Source organism: Melitaea cinxia, chromosome 25, assembly GCF_905220565.1.
Source record: "Melitaea cinxia chromosome 25, ilMelCinx1.1, whole genome shotgun sequence".
In the NCBI taxonomy this organism is placed as follows: domain Eukaryota; kingdom Metazoa; phylum Arthropoda; class Insecta; order Lepidoptera; family Nymphalidae; genus Melitaea; species Melitaea cinxia.
In genome coordinates this window covers 11,654,006-11,675,705 of record NC_059418.1, presented here as the reverse complement: position 1 = coordinate 11,675,705, position 21,700 = coordinate 11,654,006, and the positions used below count along the sequence as shown (strand labels likewise).

General features: G+C 33.3%; 1 protein-coding gene across 1 annotated transcript in view; it reads left to right on the top strand.

Annotated features, from left to right (window-relative positions):
* Positions 1-5,791: 5,791 nt before the first annotated feature.
* Positions 5,792-21,700, top strand: part of LOC123666234 (M-phase inducer phosphatase-like) — a 36,255-nt gene continuing 20,346 nt past the window's right edge. The window contains exon 1 of the mRNA XM_045600414.1: positions 5,792-5,960. Within this exon, the coding sequence (XP_045456370.1) occupies positions 5,911-5,960 (50 nt within the window). The 5' untranslated portion in view covers positions 5,792-5,910. The remainder of the gene's footprint in view (positions 5,961-21,700) is intronic.

Below are 21,700 nucleotides of genomic sequence, written 5' to 3'. Positions count from 1 at the left end.
TAAATATATATTGCCATTTTCAACTGTACTTTTCACTGAAAATTCTTTATCATCATTAGTGATTTTTTTGGATCTCTTTAAGTCTTATACATTCGAAATATATATCCTGCATCTTAATATTTAATCTGTCTTGTAATTTAGTTTTTATAATTATCATTTCAAAATGTTCAAATTTAACCGCATTTTTTGTCTATGCTCCATGGTAGTGACATCTGTGACAAATGTCAGATTGTCACCTGTCCTGTCACATTCAAAACACCACATCTGACATCTAACATTTCGTTCAGTAATTTTAAATCCTTTCCATCATCCGTTTTACCTTATGTGTACCGTTAAATAGTTAAGTACCCATAATGAGTATTTTGTTTCACGTATCACAGTAAAGATTGAAAATAAAGTATTTTCATATACTTTATTTGTATGCAAAAGTATAAAGTATATTTACCAAAAATAAAGTAGAATACTTTATTATAAAGTATGGTTGGCAACCCTAGGCCTGTTCCACCGGTTATAGGTGAAGATATCCAACAGATTGAAGTTGATAATATTATTCGTTGAGATTTTTTTTATTGACTGAGGTGGGGCCCAGCAGGAAATTTCCGGCCTAAAATATCGAGCAGCCCGACTGGGGAAGCACCTTGACCTTGAAGAAGATATACAGCCAAATAATACTGCTTTCAAGAAGTGTTGTGTTCCCGTGGTGAGTGAGGTGAACCGAGCTCGTGGGCGACTTGTGGGTAAGATCGGCAACGCGCTTTGCGATGCTTCTGGTGTTGCAGACGTCTATAAGCTACGGTAACCGTACGGGTACCGGTAGGCGCTTCAATCAAACGGATCGTTCGCTTTTTCGCCACCCAAATTGTATAAAAAAAATGTGCAAAATATGTTGAGAAATAGAGAGACAGGTCTTAATAAATTGCACATCATTTTAGAACAATAGAAAATTATAACAAAGGGAAAGGTACAAAAGCTGTCTTATCGCTAGATCTCTTTCAGGCAACCTCTGGGTAGTGGATACGTCATAGCAAAAACATTTGGGTAATTTACAATTCATTTGGAATTGGAAATAATAATACACTAAACTTACATAAAAAAATGAAAAAAAAAAAAAACGAGTTTGCTTTAGACGGCACGACTGAAGTAAAACTTACGAAACATAACTCTGCTATCTTCACTAACTTATGACTTCCGTTCGTCTCGCCCGATCACACTTTTCGTAACGCTCTCGTCACGCATTCACCAGCTTACTCTCCAAGTCAAGCGTAAACTTCAACGCCGGTATTTACTTCTCAAGACTAGAACGTAATATTTAAGCATCAATTGCTATTATTATTATTGTTATTAATCAAAAGGTTCTATGAAATGAATCAAATTATAATTAATTAAAACAATAAATGTACAATCACAACATAAATGGACGCTTGTTACTCGTATCAATACAGTAACTGCTGGTATACTGTTACACCTGTCTCGCTAAAGCTTAAAGCGCTGTTAAGCGTCACTCAGCGTTATCGAGAGCGTCAGTTGTTACGCGATATGTTCAGCAATATACTTAAATATCCATACATACAAAAGTAAATACATCCTACTAATAGAAGAGAAGTCGGTGGAATGAAATGCGTCTCGACATTCCTTTTATACAAGGAGGCTAAGACTGTATAAACTGGTAAGGCTGGGTTTGAGAGTGAGACGATCGGTCATCTTATATTGTGTCATGTATAAAGTGTCATAGTCGCTTATTTGTGACCAAGGTCTTAAAAATAAAGATAAAAAAAAAATGATATTTGTAACGCATGACCGCAAAAAGTTCTCATCTGATTGTAATGGCACTCGGTACGTTCATATCTGGAGATCCAGAATTACATATAGGCTGTATTTTATCCCGACATTCATATGAGGACGAAAAATAAAAGAGTAAAAACACGTGGCAAAGATGTTTATGTAATAATAGAAATCTTTTCATTTACATAGTGAAAATTAGCTGCTATGTCCTAAATTAAAATGAAAGTGCTGTGTGGTGTCGGCCGAGTAGAATAGCACCATCCCCTTTCTTCCTGCGGGGATTGTAAAAGGCGACCGAGGAATAAACCTGGCTCAAAATAATCAGGGCCCTGGAGAAGGAAAACTCCATTTAAAACCCGGAATGGGATCTCCGTCAAGCATTCGTGGCATAGCTCTAAAATGCGAAAAACTCCTGCCGAACTGGCTCCACACGTATCGACTCATCGTTCCTGTGGGCTTAGCCAGTGAGGTCGAGAGGGTGGCGCAGAGCTTAGGCAAATCTGCGCTTTCCTGAATAGTGCCCTAGCGACACAGTGTCTGTCTGGTACTGTCTAAATCGTCTGCAATAGATGGACTAAGGCCAATGATGATGATGATGTTATAAAAATAATATTTTTATACTATATACATAATATAGTAATAAAAATTTCGAAAAACAAAACAACATACGTATACCTATGTGAAAATAAAAATTAAAAAACTAATCCATGTTAAAAAAAATTTACTTAAATGTTAAAATTACATAAATTAAAAAAAAACAAAAACACATTCGAAATATTCAAACAGAAGAAATATTTAAAAAAATTGACCGTTCCGTATTTAAAAATTTTCAAACAGCTGATAGAAGAGACAAAATATTTTTAAATACGTCCTTTTTTAAAGTCATCTGATCCGCGAGTAACGTTATTTTGTTAAGGATTTTTGTTGCAATTTATTATAAACCTTGAGATGTAACTATTAGGTTCAATATTACATGTACGCAGATAAAATGACCATATGATTTAGCGAATGAATACATTCTATATATGTGTGAGAGCATACCGGCTTTTTTACTACCAACATTCAAAATTAAATTTAATATCTATAATAGTAAAGCTTATATTTGTTTGAGAATATGTTCATTTATGTGTTGAAACAGGATTTTCTTCCCATATGATTTTTGTATGACATTCCTTTTGATTGTACCTTTGTATGATATTGAACTTTATTTCTCGGTAAATAAAGTACTTTTTCAGTTGTACGTTTTTCATAATCGGTCTAGTTAGGTTGTAAGGTCAGACGGGTTGGTTTCAGAAAAGTGTGGCCAATATTGGGGTTGGAAAAAACTACTAAATTATTGTTTTTATTTTTTTTATTAATTTTTATATAAGTAAAACTTTATAAAAAGAAACATTTTTAAATAATCTGTGTAAAGTTTAAAAATTTTGATGTAGGTTAAAGAAAATATAGGGTTAAAAAATTTGTAGTACACCTAGAATTACCCTCAAAATTACCGATTCCAAAATAATGTGGTTATAAAAAAAATTGTCTTGTTTTTTGTACCTCTAGCTACGTCCGTATAAAATTTTATAGGATATTCGTTCAGTACTTTTTACGTGAAACTAACGAACATGGTACACCTATGTAATACCATAGATTAAAAAGAGTAACTGCGGAGTTCCTTGCCGATTCTGCTCAACAGAATATATATTTCGAATTGGTGATAGCTTCACATAAAATATAAATCGTTTATTAAAACTAATATAATTTTAATTTTTAAAACAATCCAAAAGTGCATTTGACTGTGTCTACTTGAATAAAGTAGTTTTTGATTATGTTTCACCATATAGATATGGTATAATATGACAGCATAAACCATAAAAATATTATAGGTATTTGGATGAATATAAAACTAAAAGAATCAAGCAGTTTACAATTTTTAACCTGTCGATTAAATTTGTACGAAAAATTAGGTTTAAAGAACTTTATTTCTCAAGAACTTATGAGTATTGTACATATAGATACTTTATTAAATATGTAACAAACAGTTCGACCGTATTTGTTTAAATAGGTAATGACTCAAAAAAGGGAAAGGTAGCAATAAAGAATCAAGTTTATTTATTTGTTTACTACGAGTATTATCAATCTTAAGAGCCATTTCACAAAAATCGGTAACAATCCGCGAAATTGTAATATTAAGACGTCGTTAATCTCAGTGTTGGATGCAATAATGTAATTTATATTCTTGAAAGATAATAAAGCAACCTTTGATGTAGTCCATAGTCGGATCAGAATTTTGATTTATATTATGTGTATAAAATTATTAACCTTTTCATCAGCCTCCTCCCTGGGTAAACGGTCGCAATGTATACTTTGAAGTCCTACTTTTCAATAACCTCTACGTTGAAACCATTTTAAAAAAATATCATAATATGTGGAATATAATTTTGTTGTCCACTATCATAGATTTTTATTCCATTTGTATCTCTATTAAACGATAAAAAAAATTTTAAGTTACGAATATTTTCCAAATAAGTACAATTTTAAAAGCGATATTTCTCTTAGAAAACTAAGAAATTTTAACGAACTATCTTCATCAAAGTAAACTTACATCATTAAGGAATACAAAAAAAATAATTAAAAGATGTAATTATTTTAATACATTTTATATTAAATAATAAAAATATAGTATATATTGCCACGCATCAAGCCCGGTAAATCAGTTGAGCGCTAGCGCTCTTAGAGGTAAGGTCCACGGCAAATTCTGCGCAGCCGTCTCTTTCGCTCACACGCGCCAAGCGCCTGTTGTTATAGCGGATAAAACGCATTTGATACTTTCATAATAAAATATACATATTACGAAAATGACTGTAAAATAATATAATGATAATTTCTGTAAACAAATGTATAATTTAATTTTCTTTTCTCACACTATCAATACAAATAGGCATTTCAATCTGTTTGTCTTGTTATTTGTTAATTAATATGTTTGTCGGTGTCGATGTCATAAAATGCTATTTTATTCATATCGTTAATATTAGATTCATTCGTAAACTGAAAAAACTAAATCAATTTAAAAAAAATTGTTTTATAAAATTGATTTTTTATTTTTATTTTAAATTTATTGACTGTTGTTATATAACATACTTGAAATTTTTAACCAATTAATTATGTAAAAAACATTTTATACCATAGCTATTAATTTTTATTATACATTAGAAAATGATCAAGATGGTCTTTTGGTTGTCACACTATACTTACTAGCACAAAGATCGCGCGGCTCGTACGATTCGCGCGATGCGACCAAATTTACCTAAACTTGCAGAGCGTAAAATTGTGAAATGGCTCTTAATGCGAACATGGTTTAGTTTGTGTTTTCGTTTGATCTTAGGTAGTTTGATAAGATAATGTGCAACTTTATGAGTAATTTTTTGTTGTGATCATTTTTTTTTTGTTTATTTGTTATATTTATTCATTTGTGTTTAATGTTTATTTATACATTATATTTCAAGTATATATTGTTTTAATTTACTTTTTATATAGAAAGGTTTTCACTTATTTTTATTTCATTTGGTAGTTTAGGTTTGGTAGGTAGTTTTGGTGGTTTAGGTACAACCTCATGACACCATCATATAAAATGTTTCAAATTAAAAAGGTTAATTAAATGTTTACTAAAAGGTATGATATGCTTTAAAATTAGAACACTGAAATTATTAATTAACAAAGTAAATAAAATCACACCCATCTTTTTTTACTTGTATTATACTAAACGAGTTTGAAATTTAAAACAAATCTTTACTATAGTTAATCCTTAAAAATCATGTTAAACTAAATTATTAAAAATAGCCTCAGTTTATTAATCATAATAATATTTAAACTTATCGTATATAACTTCTAACATTCGAATAATCGTAACATAGACAATAAGCTACCACAATAGTAGAAATACCAGGCATAGTGTTTACAATCCCGTCGATGGTGGGGTGGCGGGAAGCATAGGGACCGTTTGGGGAACAAGATCGGTCAGTCATTTTCGGCCCGTCGCAGAGAATAGTCATTCGTAGCTCTGTCTTATCTCTAAAAGTTTGGATTATAATGATATTGTGACTTGTGTCGTGCAAAAACTGTGGTTTTTTTTTATAAAAAAAAATGTGGGGAGCTAACAGTAATAGCTGTGAAATAGGCTGCCAGTGTTCTGGGTATGTAGATTTATATAATATTAGTTTTAGTGTTATTGATACAATATTTAGAAGTTAACAATAAATTAACATTACATTAACTTTATTGCTTGTTACCAGAAGTAAGATAAATATTAATAATTTTTAAAATATATAAAATATTCGAACTACAAACTTCTAATAATTACAATTTTAAGTTATTAAATATTTCATATATTTTAAAATATATCTTTATTTTAACATTTTAATTATAATTATATCGTAATTAATAACTTTTTCCAATTATTTTTTTTATACTTTTGTAATGTAACTATAAATAATCATATACGTAGCTTTTAAATACTATTTAACGTATAATTTTATACTTTCAAGCTTATGATATAATAGTTAGTGTACGTTCTTAACTAAAAAAACTTTGTTAAAAATTTATTTTACATTTTAACTAAGAAAAAGTACTTTTGATTTATTATAATCTTTCAATAATGTATTTGATGTTCACGGTAAAGACATTTTGACTAAGTATATTATTTACTTAAACTTCATATAAATTTATATGTAACATAACTTTAAAATATAACATGCAAATGTCTACAAACTTGTACTATAATATTAGTAAACGCTAAAATATGTACCTGAATAGGTATATTGAAAAAAGGTTTTTTTTTTAATTTCAATACAATATCCATATACTGTCTCATTTATCTTAGATTCAATTTAAAATATACTTTTAAGAACAGCAATACTCGTTTCAATATCATTTGGGTTTTACATAATGACTGTTAAAAGTTACCACGCCTATAAAAAGGTATATCAAAGAAGGATTTACAACGATATAAAAATAGATAAAATAACCGCAGAGATTACAGCAAAAAGTTTGTATATTAAATATCTTAAGCTCAACATTACGTTAAGACCTTGGGACATAGAAAAAGTATGATAACCTCTTTGCTGAGAGCGGAAAAAAAAAGTTGATTCGCGCGCGAAAGTTTTCATTTCATCGGAACGAAAGTGAAATTCTAAATTCGAAATTAAGTAACTGATAAAGAACGATCATTGAAACAAGAGCTAAAAATTTCTCAATGAGAGATAATGTTGTTCTAAATTCAAAAAATATATTATTTTCGTCGTTATCGTAATGGCTGATTTATGTTTATATTGTTGTCTTTTTCCCACATGCGAAATGTGATTGAGTGGGAGTGAGACAGATAATCGATTGGCGGGAACGCGGTCGTCACGTACTTAAGTCGAATTTGTGCACGTTTCGCAGTTTTACAGAGTATTTTGTATTCTTTTCTGTTCAAAATATAATTGTCTCGTTTTTTTAAATGATGAAAAGCTTGAAGCTAACTATTGACTTTTTCTTTTGTTAAATCAAGCGCTCGAAAGCGCTGTAAAGGATCGCGTAACGGGTTATCTTATTGTAGACCGTGTAAATTACTCGTAAAGAGCTGTAAAGTAACTTTCTGTATGCTAAAATAATGGAAAATTAATATTGTAAATAAAGTAAATATTAGTGTTGAAAGTATAATAAATTAGTGTTAATATTTAAAATATTAATTCGTGTTTGTGTTACCGCCATTTTTGTTTGTTATCTCGAGTTACCTCGAACAGGTATATGACCATTTCATAGCAAAGTTATGATAAGCTAAAAGGTATAACAATAAAACTAATGGCATGTTTCCCAAAAAAAAAATAATTGAATTTGTATAATACATCGACAAGCATTAATTCCGCCGATAAACTGTCATACAGTTTGGCGGATTATGAACTTGTACAGTATCCATTAAACCAATCAATCAATTGTATAGTACCTATTTGGCTATGGTATTTGGTCCAATAAAGAATTTATTTTATTTACTAGCTGTGCTCGCGACTTCGTCCACGTGGAATAGTGACTTTACATGTTCAACTTGATTCTTTAAACTGACATAACTTTTTTATTTATGAACCGATTGACATGAAACAAACACTAAATGTTAAGCTAAGCTTGCCACAATATATAAGTAAAAACCACATATAAATCGGATAAACCGTTTCTGAGATTAGCGTGCACAAACGCACAGACAAAACTGACAACAATTCTGATAATCATTGCTTTGGGTGCTATTTGCGTTGATGAAGGTCCCAATAATACTTTTTCTCATATATCCTAAATGTACAGACAGCGGCCCGTTACATTTTTATTATATGTATGATTAATTTATTTACCTGTTGTCATACAAAAGTACATATATAGGTATTATTCGCCTTCAACAACAAATTCCATTATTTCATTTATGGCAGATTTCTAAGGTACCTTTTATGTAGCAACTTTTTAGTAATCTGTGGCTATATTGTTTTTCTAGAACTGTTAAAAAACTATTGTTCTTTTTTCAAAGTTTTTTTTTTTTATGATGATGTATAACCGGGGCGTTATTTTGTAAGGTTGTTGTTTATCGATAACAAATAATTTTATTTTATTGTGACCAAATGGCGTTTTAAGTTTGTAATAATGTGCACAATTACAATTCAAAAGCTCTCAAAGTATTGAATAAAATAAAATTTTACGAGACTATCGCAGTGGTCACAATGACTTGTTTAGCATTGTGAATGGCGATAGTAGGTTCGATCCCATCACATGATAAATATTTATACAAGTTAAATATAAATGCTTTTTATCGTTACACGGGATTCAAATAATTCAAAATATTTACTTTGATTTTAATAAGTAAAACTACGTAAATTCATTAGTCTTGTACATATATAGGTATATAATATAATAGTTCCATTGTTATTCTCAACAAAATCCCATTGTTTCCTGTTTTCAATGTTCAGCGTATGACGTAATATACGCCGAAATGACATTCCTAATCTTTAGTCTGTCAAATGTACAAATATATATATATACAAGATGACCTGCTGAACTTCGTAACACCTACGTATGTTTGTGAAAAATATGGACTAAAAAGTCTTGTCAATTAAGTACATCAAATGTTACACACAGCTAGAAACTAAAAGTAAATTGTCGTTTTTACTATTTTACATATTATTTATATTACACACCGTTTAAACCTTCCGTGAACTTCCAGAAATATTTCAAGATCGAAATTAGCCAAGCCAGTCCTGCCTAGTCTCGATTATTAGCGATACAAACGAACAGCGATTGATTTTTATATATAGACTCGCCATGTTGTATCTGTATAAATATAAACAAAATGCCGAAACGTACGCGTGTACATTACTATTAGATGACGATTCGAAGGCGAGACTATTTGAATAGTTTTTTTTTTTTTTTTTACGTACACTCGATTTTTAATATTTTTTTTCTGTGTTCGTTACTGCCAGCACAAACTTTGTATGAATGAAAGTTAATAAAGAAGGAAAATATGTATTCACGAAAAAATAAAACGAGTGTGCTTTAGACCACACGACTGCAGTAAAACTTCTACACAATAGGCCTACACTGTGTCTTCGATATACGAAATGTAACTGGCTAAACTTTAGGGACAAAAAATGTGTGCTCGCACCTCTCTCTTGCTTCGTTCGCCTCGCCCGATCACACTTTTCGTAACGCTTTTTTTTCTTCAGAAAATATATCAGCTAGTCTGTCTATGTACAAAATTTCGTGTACTGATGTTCGTCCGGGCTATGTCCGAAACGACTGGACCGATTCTAATGAAATTGTGCACAGATATGTAACTGGCCAGCTTAATTATATAACTTAACTATATTTTATTTCGATTTTTATACCTTGTTCAAATCATTAGTAAATAAATTTTTACGCCAAATTAAAAAAAAAATATGGCGCCACGAAGTTGAGCCAGTTCAGCTAGTAATACATATTACATAAATATACTCCTTGTTACACCTGAGCAATATACCAACCACACAATTTTAGAATCTGTTCATTTTCAATTTAAAAAAAAAACAACCTAAAAATTTTGACCTTTACTACCAATATAATAGGAACTATTTTGTCTCAACACCGAACCTTCTTTTATTGTTAAAAATATACGGGCGCATTGTTATACACCACAAACATGAATTGGTCTATTTTTAACTGACTTAAAAAAAAGAGGTGGTTCTCAATTGAACTGTGTTTTAATGTGTGTTACCTCAGAACGTTTGACTGGGTGGACTGATTTCGATTATATTTTGAAGTACAACTTCTTTACGCACGCTTATCTTGGGGAGTAAGCTGGTGAATGCGTGACCAGAACGTTACGAAAAGTGTGATCGAGTGAGGCGAACGGAGGTTGAGAGGGAGATATAAGTTAGTGAAGATAGAAAGAGATAGTTTCGTTCCGTAAGTTTCACTTCAGTCAGGTCTAACGCACGCTCGTTTTTTTTTATCGAAAGGCGGTGCGTTTCACTGGTCCCATCCAAATTTGATCCGAGATCAGTCGAATACTTTTTGAGTTATCTTAAATAATGTATACTTGTCGATGTAAATTGGGGTCGGTTTATTTTTTGTTTGAATCATCACTTCACTTCAGCCTATCGCAGTCCACTACTGGACATAGGCCTCCACAAGTTGCGCCAAAAATGGCGCCACGCTGGGCAGGCGGTTTGGTGACCGCAGGGCTGGTTTTGTCGCACCGAAGACGCTGCCCGTCTTCGGCCTGTGTATTTCAAAGCCAGCAGTTGGATAGTTATCCCGCCATCGGTCGGCTTTTTAAGTTCGAAGGTGGTAGTGGAACTGTGTTAGCCCTTAGTCGCCTCTTACGACACGTACGGGAAGAGAGGGGGTGGCTATATTCTTTAATGCCGTAATCACACAGCGTTTCGTTTTGTTTGAATACAAACACAATTTATCAATATTGTATACATAGAGTGGATATACAAAATCAAAGCTTATTACCGGCTATTGATATATATCCGCCATACATATAAGTTCGCGCCAGACATCCCGGTTTCTCACAATCCTCATCCAGCCTACGTATTAGTATACAATAGATAAAAATATACTAAATTAACAAGCAAAGTTGTAGGTAAGAGCTAGTCAATAATAAAAATTATTTTCTTAAAATCTCCAGCAGTCACTAGCGTTCGTCTTTTTAAGTATCATTAGGATTAATTGAAGCTTCTAATTGTTCAACATCTGCAAGACATCGTGCTTCCGTTTAATGTTTATACATTGTAATAATAGTGTTTCATATTTTTTAATTGGCAGAAAAAAGATATAAAGATAAACGAATAAAAAATTTGATCATATGTAAAAAATTCTAAAAAAAACAAAACATTAAAAATCATTTAATTTTAGAACGATACTGACCAAAAAGATTTTAGAAAAAAAGAAACAACTTAGTTCGCGCGTTAGTTCAAATTCAAATGTCTCCGACGGTTTATAGTTAAATTCAATCTACGTTTCCTGTGTCCACGTGTCTTAAAAAATAAAAACATTACTATAAAACCTTTTTTCATTACAAAAAGATACTGGCCGAAGGAGAGAAAAAAAGCTAATTCAAACTCGTCTCAGTTCCAACGTCTCTATATCCGTTGACGGTTAAATATTCAAATTTCGAACGTCGTCGAGATTTTCATAATTCGAACGTAAATAGAAAGCTTCGACTTTCAAAACATTAAACGAATTATTTGTTTAAATTTGTTAACGGACTTTTGTAAATATAGGTTCAAACGTATACGAATGATAAAGATGTGTGGAACAGTAGAGCTGTCATCCAAGCCATACCTAATTTTATATTAAAACACGTTTAAATAACTGCTGAGTTACTTGCCGATTCTACTCTCCAGAATCTACATTCCGAATCGGTGGCTACACTTTAAATATAAATGAATAATTAATTAAAATTAATATAATAACGGCAAAAGGTGCGTTTGAAGCCTACTCGAATCAAGGTAAAATCTAATTTTAGATTTTGAAGTCAGTTAAAAAAGTACAATTTTAGTCAAAATCCTAGTAAGTATTCGTAATAACTTGTATGACCTGAATTCTCCACTTGAACGTTAGCTATTTAAGTGTCTATTCGTTAGAAGGATATAAGCAATTGACCCCGCTCCACTCGCAGATTAAGCCATCACAGGAAGCTTTCGTCCAGGGCTGTCGAAAGACCTTTTTAATTTCCAAATTATTTAATAAAACATCCATCAAAAATATATTAAAAACTTATTTGTTGGATATTGTCATCCGTCAAATAGCGTTATCCACAACCTCGTTATTTGTTAATCGTAAATAAACACATTACCCTCCCTTGCGTCTCGCAGTCGGTAAAAAAAATGTAGTACAATTACGTAAGATCTCAGTAGGTTTAGAGGAATGTAACATCAAGATAGACAACCGGTTCAAACCGGTTTCGGTTGGTTCAATCCGGTGCCGAATCACTATGAAATTATTAAAAAAAAAAAACATCGTCCCTTTTATAACGTACGCCTTTATGGGATATGTTTTCATCTATACTAGTGTTTATACGATACTTATAAAAATTAAATTATTAAAAAAACGAATGTGCTTTAGACCACACGACTGAAGTAAAACTTCTTAAGCTCCATGTAACATATCTTCCTCTCAACTTCCGTTCGCCTCGCCCAATCACACTTTTCGTAACGCCCTCGTCACGCATTCACCAGCTCACTCCCCAAGCCAAGCGTGCGTTTCACTCCAATAAAAAAAAGTTCTAAGTGCAAATTTCAGTTTTATTAAAATCGTCTCAATTATATAATAAAACAACAAATAATGTATGTTAATATCTCTATTAATTGAAAAAGCCTATCAAATAAAGAAGATTATAGGCTGTAATATATCGTACTATGACTTGTGATTTCGAAGTAATGAATGTAACTCGAAAGGATCGTCAATTCAGAAACGTAATTTTTCTATCTTAAAAAATCTTTACTAACAAACGCTTCTTATTCTTAAATAATGAAGCATATAGGCGATAAACAAATTACGATATGACTCATAATTAAAACGCAATAATAATAACACCCATGGTGTCATGGGATACCAGATAGCAACGAAGTTCCTTATTATAAAATATTAATTTCAAGTTCTATTCGACGTATAAAGAAAATTAATTATTTTATTACGATAAAAAAAAAATAATAAAAACTATAAAATTGTTTTATTTACCACGATTTATAAAAATATATAATAATTATCGAATGGTTTAATAATAATAACAAACTGCAATAATAGTAACAGTCATCACGTAGACTATACATTAGACTCTGTATAGCCATCATACACAGACTATACATAACTATCTTACGCTTTTTTTTTTAAGTTGCAGACGTTTTTGCCGGCTAGGGTTTCGTTCCAAAAAAAAAAAAAAAACTCGAGAATTCAATTCAGTAACAAATTGAAATCAACAAATTCGTCATTAAACTGACTAGGCTGTATAACAACACACGATTACTATCCAACCGGTACGTTCTAATATTTACGTTAACCACCAAAGGTCGATGTTTTTGTACCGTCTCGCTTGAAAGATTACAGTTATTTGAAAAAAGTATTTTTTTGTATTAAACTTACTCTAGCGTGTGATTACTACTGACTCTCTGTTTCGTTGTAGTTTCGATTTCATTGAGGATTAGGGGCTTTGATTGTTAAAAATTTATCTGTCAGTTAAGTTGCTGATAGGCTTTATCAAGAAGTGAAATGGGCTTTTAGTTAGGGGCCGTTGAATAATGTAAGATCTGGCTTTGATTGTTAAAAATTTATCTTTCAGTTAAGTTGCTGATAGGCTTTATCAGGAAGTGAAATGGGCTTTTAGTTAGGGGCTGTTGAATAATGTAAGATCTGTTTTATTGACTGATAACATTTATCTTAAGCCACAAGTGCGCCGCAGGCGACGAACGGGGGTGCGTAGGAGGCGCTACTTAATGCGTCTCCAGTAACGCCCCTGTGCCCATGTCGGGCCGGGATGGGAACCCGGTCCAGCTAGACATGGCGTCGTCGGGATTGTTCAGAGGTGAGCCGGACAGTCCCATGGAGGAGAAGTCTGGTCTTTTCGCCGAGGCCAGCCTGTCGCTGGAGGGATCCTGTTGCCTGCAGTTCCGGGACCCTCCAATTAAAGCGGCTGAAGGCTCCCGCAGGGGTTTTGGTCGGTAGTGCACCCCCAAGTGCTAAGCCGACATACGGTCTAGGAATGCCTACCCGGGCATCCTGGATATCACCCGTAAATGGGTTACCCTGCGATATCAAAAAAAAAAAAGCCACAAGTGCGAATAAACATGTCTCATATAGTGGAGTTCGTTGGTAGAAAACAATATATCAAAAACTTTATCCGCCGGATAACCGTAGTCCGTCAAATAGCGTTAACAGGAATCGGTGAAACAGGAATTTATCAGACCCCTGTTTAAGGCATTTGAAGTTCTAAACATACGGCATGTTCTCAGAATAGTTACTTATCTTCTGAAAGGAAGTCTCAGATTATGTGCTTTCCAAAGAAGCTTAAGATGTCTTAGCGACATTAGATGGCAGGTAATTATCTTGATACCGGCTCCGACTTGGTACGTAATCTATACAAATAAATAAAATTGGAGGTCTGTTTGTAATATTAAAATAACCGCTTTTTACTAAATGAATATGGATGTATACACGGTACATATACAAAAATAACATTTTTTACAATTTTTGTCTGTCTGTCTGTTTGTTCCGGCTAATCTCTGAAACGGCTGGACAGATTTTGAGGGAACTTTCACTGGCAGATAGCTGATGTAATAACGAGTAACTTAGGCTACTGTTATTTTAGAAAATTATTTATTTTAAAACTCTGAGAGCTGAACAATAACAGAAAAATAATGTAGGGAACTATTAATTGTGATCTTTTTTTAACTAACTTCAAAAAAGGAGGTTCTCAATTACATTCACACACTTCAGCCTGATACAGTCGACTGCTGGACGTAGGCCTCCACAAGTTTGTGCCAAAAATGGCGTGAACTCATGTGTGTTGCCCATAGTCACCACGCTGCGCTGGGCAGGCGGGTTGGTGATCGAAAAAGTTCTAACCATATTACTTTCAATTAATTATTTATATTAAAATTTCGGAATGTAGATTGTGCACGGAATAATTGGCAATACTTCCCATTAAAAAAAAAAGTAAATACAGCCTGCTTTAGAAGAATAATAGGCCGTTATCATATATATAGAACACGATGTCCTTTACAGTTTTTATAAAAACGAAATAATGTATATAAAAAGGCCTGTTTTATAAGAATAGGTCATAATAAAGATCGAGGGTCTATCGAGATGTAAATCAATAAACAAACAATACAGATTAATCAATACAAAGAAATTTAAGTTCTATGTCATTAAAAATAGGGAATACATTAGCTTTTCATAGTTTAATTTCAGAGTACCCCACAAGCAGGTGTCACTCACCCCTATTCGTCCATTTTGAGGGTATAGACAATTTATTTATTTTTATTGTTCAAAAGATAATATTTATGATATCTTAAATTGCTAAAAGCTATTGCGAAATTATCTTTCTTTGTAATGAATTTTAAATAGTTTTTTTTTTTAATTTGAAACTCCTTGGAAGTTATTTAAATGATAATTTTTCGATTTTTTTTTATTTTTTGATAACTATCCGAAATATATGTACGCGTTAAATTCCGAACACAAGCACCGGAATGAATTCTTTTTTTTTTTTTTTCGTTTAACACAAACTAAATATAATTGTGTTTGCTTGCAAACGAAAAAAAAAAACTTCGTTGACATCAACATCAACGTAAGTAGTAAAAAAGTAAAAAAAAAAATAATCAAATACGCATAATTATTTATTGATCGCAAATGACAATATTGATTTCGCCATAAGGTGATACACAATTAACGATTAACGAAAAAAAATCAAATCAACTAAAAATTTTTAAATTGCCATCAGCATTATCCAGCATCATTACAGCCTATACAGTCCACTGCTGGACATAGGCCTCCACAAGTTTACGCCAAAAATAACGTAAACTCATGTGTTTTGCCCATAGTCACCACGCTGGGCAGGCGGGTTGGTAAATTTCCATAATGAACAATATTTTAAATCTTATATGTATATAAAATTCTCGTGTCACAATGTAAGTTACAATACTCCTCCGAAATGGCTGGACCGATTTTATGAAATTTTGTGTGCATATCGGGTAGGTCTGAGAATTAGCCAACATCTATTTTTCATACCCTTAATATACGGCAAAACAACGTTTGCGGGGTTAGCTAGTTTACTATAAAAAGATTGCAAAGAAACGTAGTAACAGTATGTATGTATGTGTATGAACTAGCAACATGAAACTATAATGACCGAGGGGTGCGCTACCCTGGGTTCAACGACCTGCGGGGGTTGCTATCGATCGTGCGCACGCGCAGCTAACTTCGATATTAGTTTTCGACGATTTTTATCGTGTTGTCCGCCATACTTTTAATTGCATAATGTATATTTGTTTATTATATTAATTAGTGATATATAATAGTTTATTTATATTTATTATTATTTTTTAAAGTAAAGTTAGAATAGAGGAAGATGTTGGTGATGATGAAAAATCGGTCCTTACGTAGCAATTAATAATTTTTATAAAATTAATATGTTTGTTAGGAAAAAGTTGGGAAAATTAGAGAAATTTGTATGTCTGCAAAATCTGTATATACCCACATACATCTATATGAAAAACGTAACCAACTTTAGTTATTCCAACTTTAGGGTAAACTGGTAAAAAAAATAAATAATAGAAAAACATTTAAAGCCCATCTTCGTTTCCTTTCAAAGCTCTGAACAATTTGAAGAAGAAAAAAAAAAAAAAATACAGTCGAATTGAGAACCTCCTCCTTTTTTGGAAGTCGGTTAAAAAAACAATTGTGAATAGACGTCACGACTGAAGTAAAACTTCTTTAATTTCCTGCACAGTAATATACAAAACGTAACTCTCTCTTCCTATCTTCACTACCTTGATTTTGTGGCGAAACCATTGCAAGTTTCGCCGTTTTATTTGTTTTAAAAATGAATTGGCACGTGGTCTCAGTACCAAAAGCAAAAAGGAAAAAAAAAATTAACATTTTTTTAAAAATTGACTTTTGAAGTCGAAATTCTGGTTTTTTTTCAACATATTGTATAAGGCAATATAGGATTAAATTCATAGCTTATGGTATGTACTATCATGCCCTTAAAGGAATGTATCGAATCACAAGTAATCCTGTATATCCCTTTCAACTTCCGTTCGTTTCGCCTGATCACACTTTCCGTAACTCATCACGCATTCACCAGCTTACTCCCCAATCACGCGCGTAAAGAAGTATAACTTCAAAAAAACAACGTACAACAGGACAAATATTACGCGTAAAAACCCCCCATCCCCTCTTTTTCCAGTCCACGTCGTTTAAACCCGTAACCGCGGACCATGACGCGCCGTTAACGTTTGCATAACGTCCTTTAGCCTTTACGTTGCACTAGTTAACATACAGCCGTTGTGGTGTAGCGGTGCGTGTAGTACCGGTGGTAGGTTCGATGACGTATTAGGATCTATTTTTGACAGACTTCAAAGAAGGTTCTAAGAAGGAGGTTTTAAATTCAATTGTATTTTTTTTTTAATATGTTGCATTAGAAGTTTTGACTGGGTGGAACGATTTCGATGATTTTTTTAAATCGAAAGGTGGTGGGTGTTGTATTTTGTTTTCGATGTCGGTTAAAATATATATTAGTTACACTTTCGCCTACCGATACAAGGTTTTTTGGAGGAGGTGTATGAGGAACAGGATGTTCAGTTCCTCGTCCGCCATAGAAAAGGGAGGATCCTCTAACCAGGCGGGTGTTGTGTCTGGTGGGCTAACGCCTCAACGGTTGTTGTCGGGTATATATACTCAATCACTTTGATAACTTTGATAGCGCGAAGTAGGATACGTCAGATTTTTTCTAGTTACGTAGTTCGTAGTCGCGGGATAGATGTCGCCACAGTTTCAACAATATGACAAATTAATGATACGAGAAAATAAAAGTGGCATCAGTTGCAACAGGCGGCCTTATCGCTAATACAGCGATCTCTTTCTGCCAACCCTTGGGCAGAGGACTAACATAGGGAGTGTGGGATGGGGCGTAAAAATTATGTAACGGGTAATTAAAACCACACTGGAAACAAGAATCGTAATCATAACTATACGAGTATTTATTAATTAGTTAAGTTACACGAGGACCACTCCAAGAGCTCCACCTGACTCACAGGAACTTCGAGGTCGAGGTACATCACCAGTCGATATCCCACCTCAGTTAATTTATGATATAATATGAAAATTTCCATACGAACGAAGACACGGTCAAAGGCTTGTATGATAAAATCAGTATAGTACAAAATACTAATGTCTCTGCCATATGAGGCGAGCGTCATTAAAAACTATGCAGTCTTACTTCCTCATTAGGTATCCTATTCAGGATGCCTAGGAATGCGATCTTGTGCCCTATATGACTGGGCGTACTTTTTATATAAATGGTTCTCATCTACTAACAAAAATATCGTTTTGTCTGTATGCTATATTTCATATGACATGACTAAATTTATCGGGATGGATTTCTTTGTTATCGAGTAACTTAGCAGTTTCTTATCGATTCTTCTCACCAGAATTCACATTGAGAATTGACGGTAGCTTCACTTTTAACGATAGTTAATGTATCAAAGGCTAGGCTCCTGGGGGGAATTGGTGATAGAGTCGCAACGCGTTTGCGATGCTACTGGTGTTGCAGGCGTCTATAAGCTACGGTAATCGCTTACAACCAGGTAAGCTGTACACTTGTTTGCCGATCGATTTGGATAAAAAAAAAAACAGAAATTGATATAATTTTAATTTGTACAATGACCATTCGTAATTGTGTTTCAGACCACACGACTGAAGTAAAACTTACGAATCGTAACTCTCTTTCTATCTGCACTAACTTATACCTCCCTTTCAACTTCTGTTCGACAAGTAATACAACGAGGGTAGACGAAAAAACTAATCAAGTAAATACGCATAATTACGGATAGCTCAAAAAGTACTTGTCAGATAATATAATAAATCGATTTAATTTAAATGTGACAACACGACAGAGTACCAGCTTTTGATTTAAAAAAATCTTCAGAATCGGTAAATGTAGTAAAAAACTTAAAAACATATTTTTTTAAGTCGGTTAAAAAGTGATTCATACAGCCATCTTCAATAGTAATTTTTGTTTTTGAGTTCAAACTTGCTTAGTATAATGGGGATGTGAGACCGCGTGTCAAGCTAAGTGATTCATCTGTGCGTGGGATTAATGCTATAGAAAAAATATGGCGTTCGACCGTTGAGCGCTTGAGCGTCTATGGCGCTTTGTTTTTTTTTTTTGTTATCTATGGAACAAGATTTTTTTTTTAAATTCTATTCTCGTACGAGTTTCTCAAAATCACTTGAACGTTACACTTATATGAACTATGGTTATTATTTAAGTAAAACTTTAAACTTCTTTACGTTTGACTTGGGGAGTAAGCTGGTTGCGTGACGCGTTACGGAAACTGATCGGGCGTGGCGAACGGAAGTTGAGAGAGAGATATGTTAGTGAAGATAGAAAGAGTTACATTTCGTAAGGTTTAATTTAGTCGAGCGGTCTGCACATTGGTTTTTTATGGTGTTTCTGTGGACTGAGTATAGTGAGTGAATTTAAACTTTATGTTAAAAGTAAATGACATGACTTATTTCGTAACGGTATAATTTTTTCGTAAACGTAAAAAAAAAGTATAAAAAGTTACGAGGTAACACAAACAATACGGAGTCGAATTTAGAACGCCTTCCTTTTTCGAAGTCGGTTAAAAAGCTCCCGGGGGAATTTGGGGTAGGGTTGGCAACGCGCCTGTGATGCTTGTAGTATCGCAGACGTCTATAGGCTACGGTAATCGCTTACCATCAGGCGGGCCGTACGCTTGTTTGCCAATCTAAGTTGTATACGAGTAAAAGACCCTCGAAGGGCATCAACCCGGTACAAACACCAACGGAAATTCTACCGACACGTGTTAGAGGTCATTATATGTTATTTAATATTACACATAAAAATAACTCGTATGTGGTCCAACGGAAGTCGATCTAATAATATGAATATCGACGCTAAACGATCTCTAGGCATTTTTTTAAATTATCGTAAATGTCTAACATTATATTTCCACCGTGAGCTTATGAACCTGTTAATTTTATTATAATTACGAATTTTATCGCGGCTTATTAAGTTTTTTAGTCCTCTCCTGACCATGGTTTTGGGAATGTGTAAGGAATCACGTCGGCCATCGAAAAGGGAGGATCCTCCAATCAGACAGGTGTTGTGTCTGGTGGGCTAATGGCCCGACGGTTGTTGTCGGGTTCTTGTATATATACTCAATCACTTTGAAAACTCTGATAGCGCGATGTAGCATACGTCAGTTTTTCTGTAGTTTTGTATGTTGCGCGATAGATGTCGTTACATGGTTATTGTAAAGTATCTGAAACGTAAGGCGTCTTTGATTATAATCACTGAAATTTGCGTAAACATTAAGCCTGTAATATCCCACTGCTGGGCATAGGCCTCTTTCCTCATGTAGGAGAAGGACTAGAGCTTAATCCACCACACGGCTCCAATGCAGGTTGGCGGATATATTCTCGTATGAGTAAAGATCGCTATCAGGTGTACATGATAACAACCGGGACCGACGGCTTAACGTGCTCTCCGATGTGCGGTGGGGAAACTCACAACTCACAAGGACTGCACAAACACCAAACCACGGCAAACACCCAATGGCCAATACAAATGTTTGTCACTTGAGGGTATCGAACCCGCAACCGCCAGCGCAACAGCCACAAACCAGTGCTGTGACCGTTGGCGCGTAAACATTTGAATACAATCTGTTCATTTTGCGATATCAAGCACGTAAAAATTATTGTTAATAATTATACTACTTGATACTTGATACTAAATTTTCATATCTATATCAGTTACACGACTGTATAATATGACGTTTGTAAAACTAAAATATTACTAGAAACTTTTTTTTAAATTATTTATGTAATTTTATACCGTCGACAAAAATAAATAACGCAATATATATGTTTTTTATTTTACTTATTAGTTTGAATTATTATTATTATTATTATTTTGTTTGATTTATTTTATTATACGATATTTGTTATTTTCTAAAATACTAAATTTCCTAAATACTTTTATGTACTTAATTAAAAACCAATCAACAAAATTAAAAAAAAAAAATCAAGAACTAGAAAATATATATAAAATTCAACATTTTTTTTTCAAATTGTGTTGCTTCTATACATCCGAAGGAACTTCGTTCCTACCTGGTATCCCATGACACTACATAATTATTATAAATTTTAAAAGTTTATTTATACGCGATTATCTGGAGCTACTGGCTTGATTTCAAAAATTCTATTTCTGTTGGATAGCCCATTTATCGAAGAAGACTATAGGCTATTTGTTCCTGGAATTAATGTGAAACCGCGGGGAACAGTTAGTATATTTATAATTTGCAGGATTCAAGTGCTTTTGAAGGCAGCTCTGATTGAGAAACTTTTTTAAGTTATACTTCTTTTGGGGAAAAATGATGAGTAAATTTTTACAATGCGCGCGCATACCATCACAAAAAACCGACACCCTGAAGTTAGCTAGTCAACGAAGAAGTTAGCAACGTGAAGTTAGCTAGCCAATGAAGTATAACTTCTGACGTGCGTACATAAGTACACAGACTTTTTTTCTAGTGTAACATTTCGATATTTAAATTACATTGCACATTTGATAGTGGACGTTTTACGACAGCCCAGCTGCCGTGATCCCATGGTATAAGACATCTCACCCTAC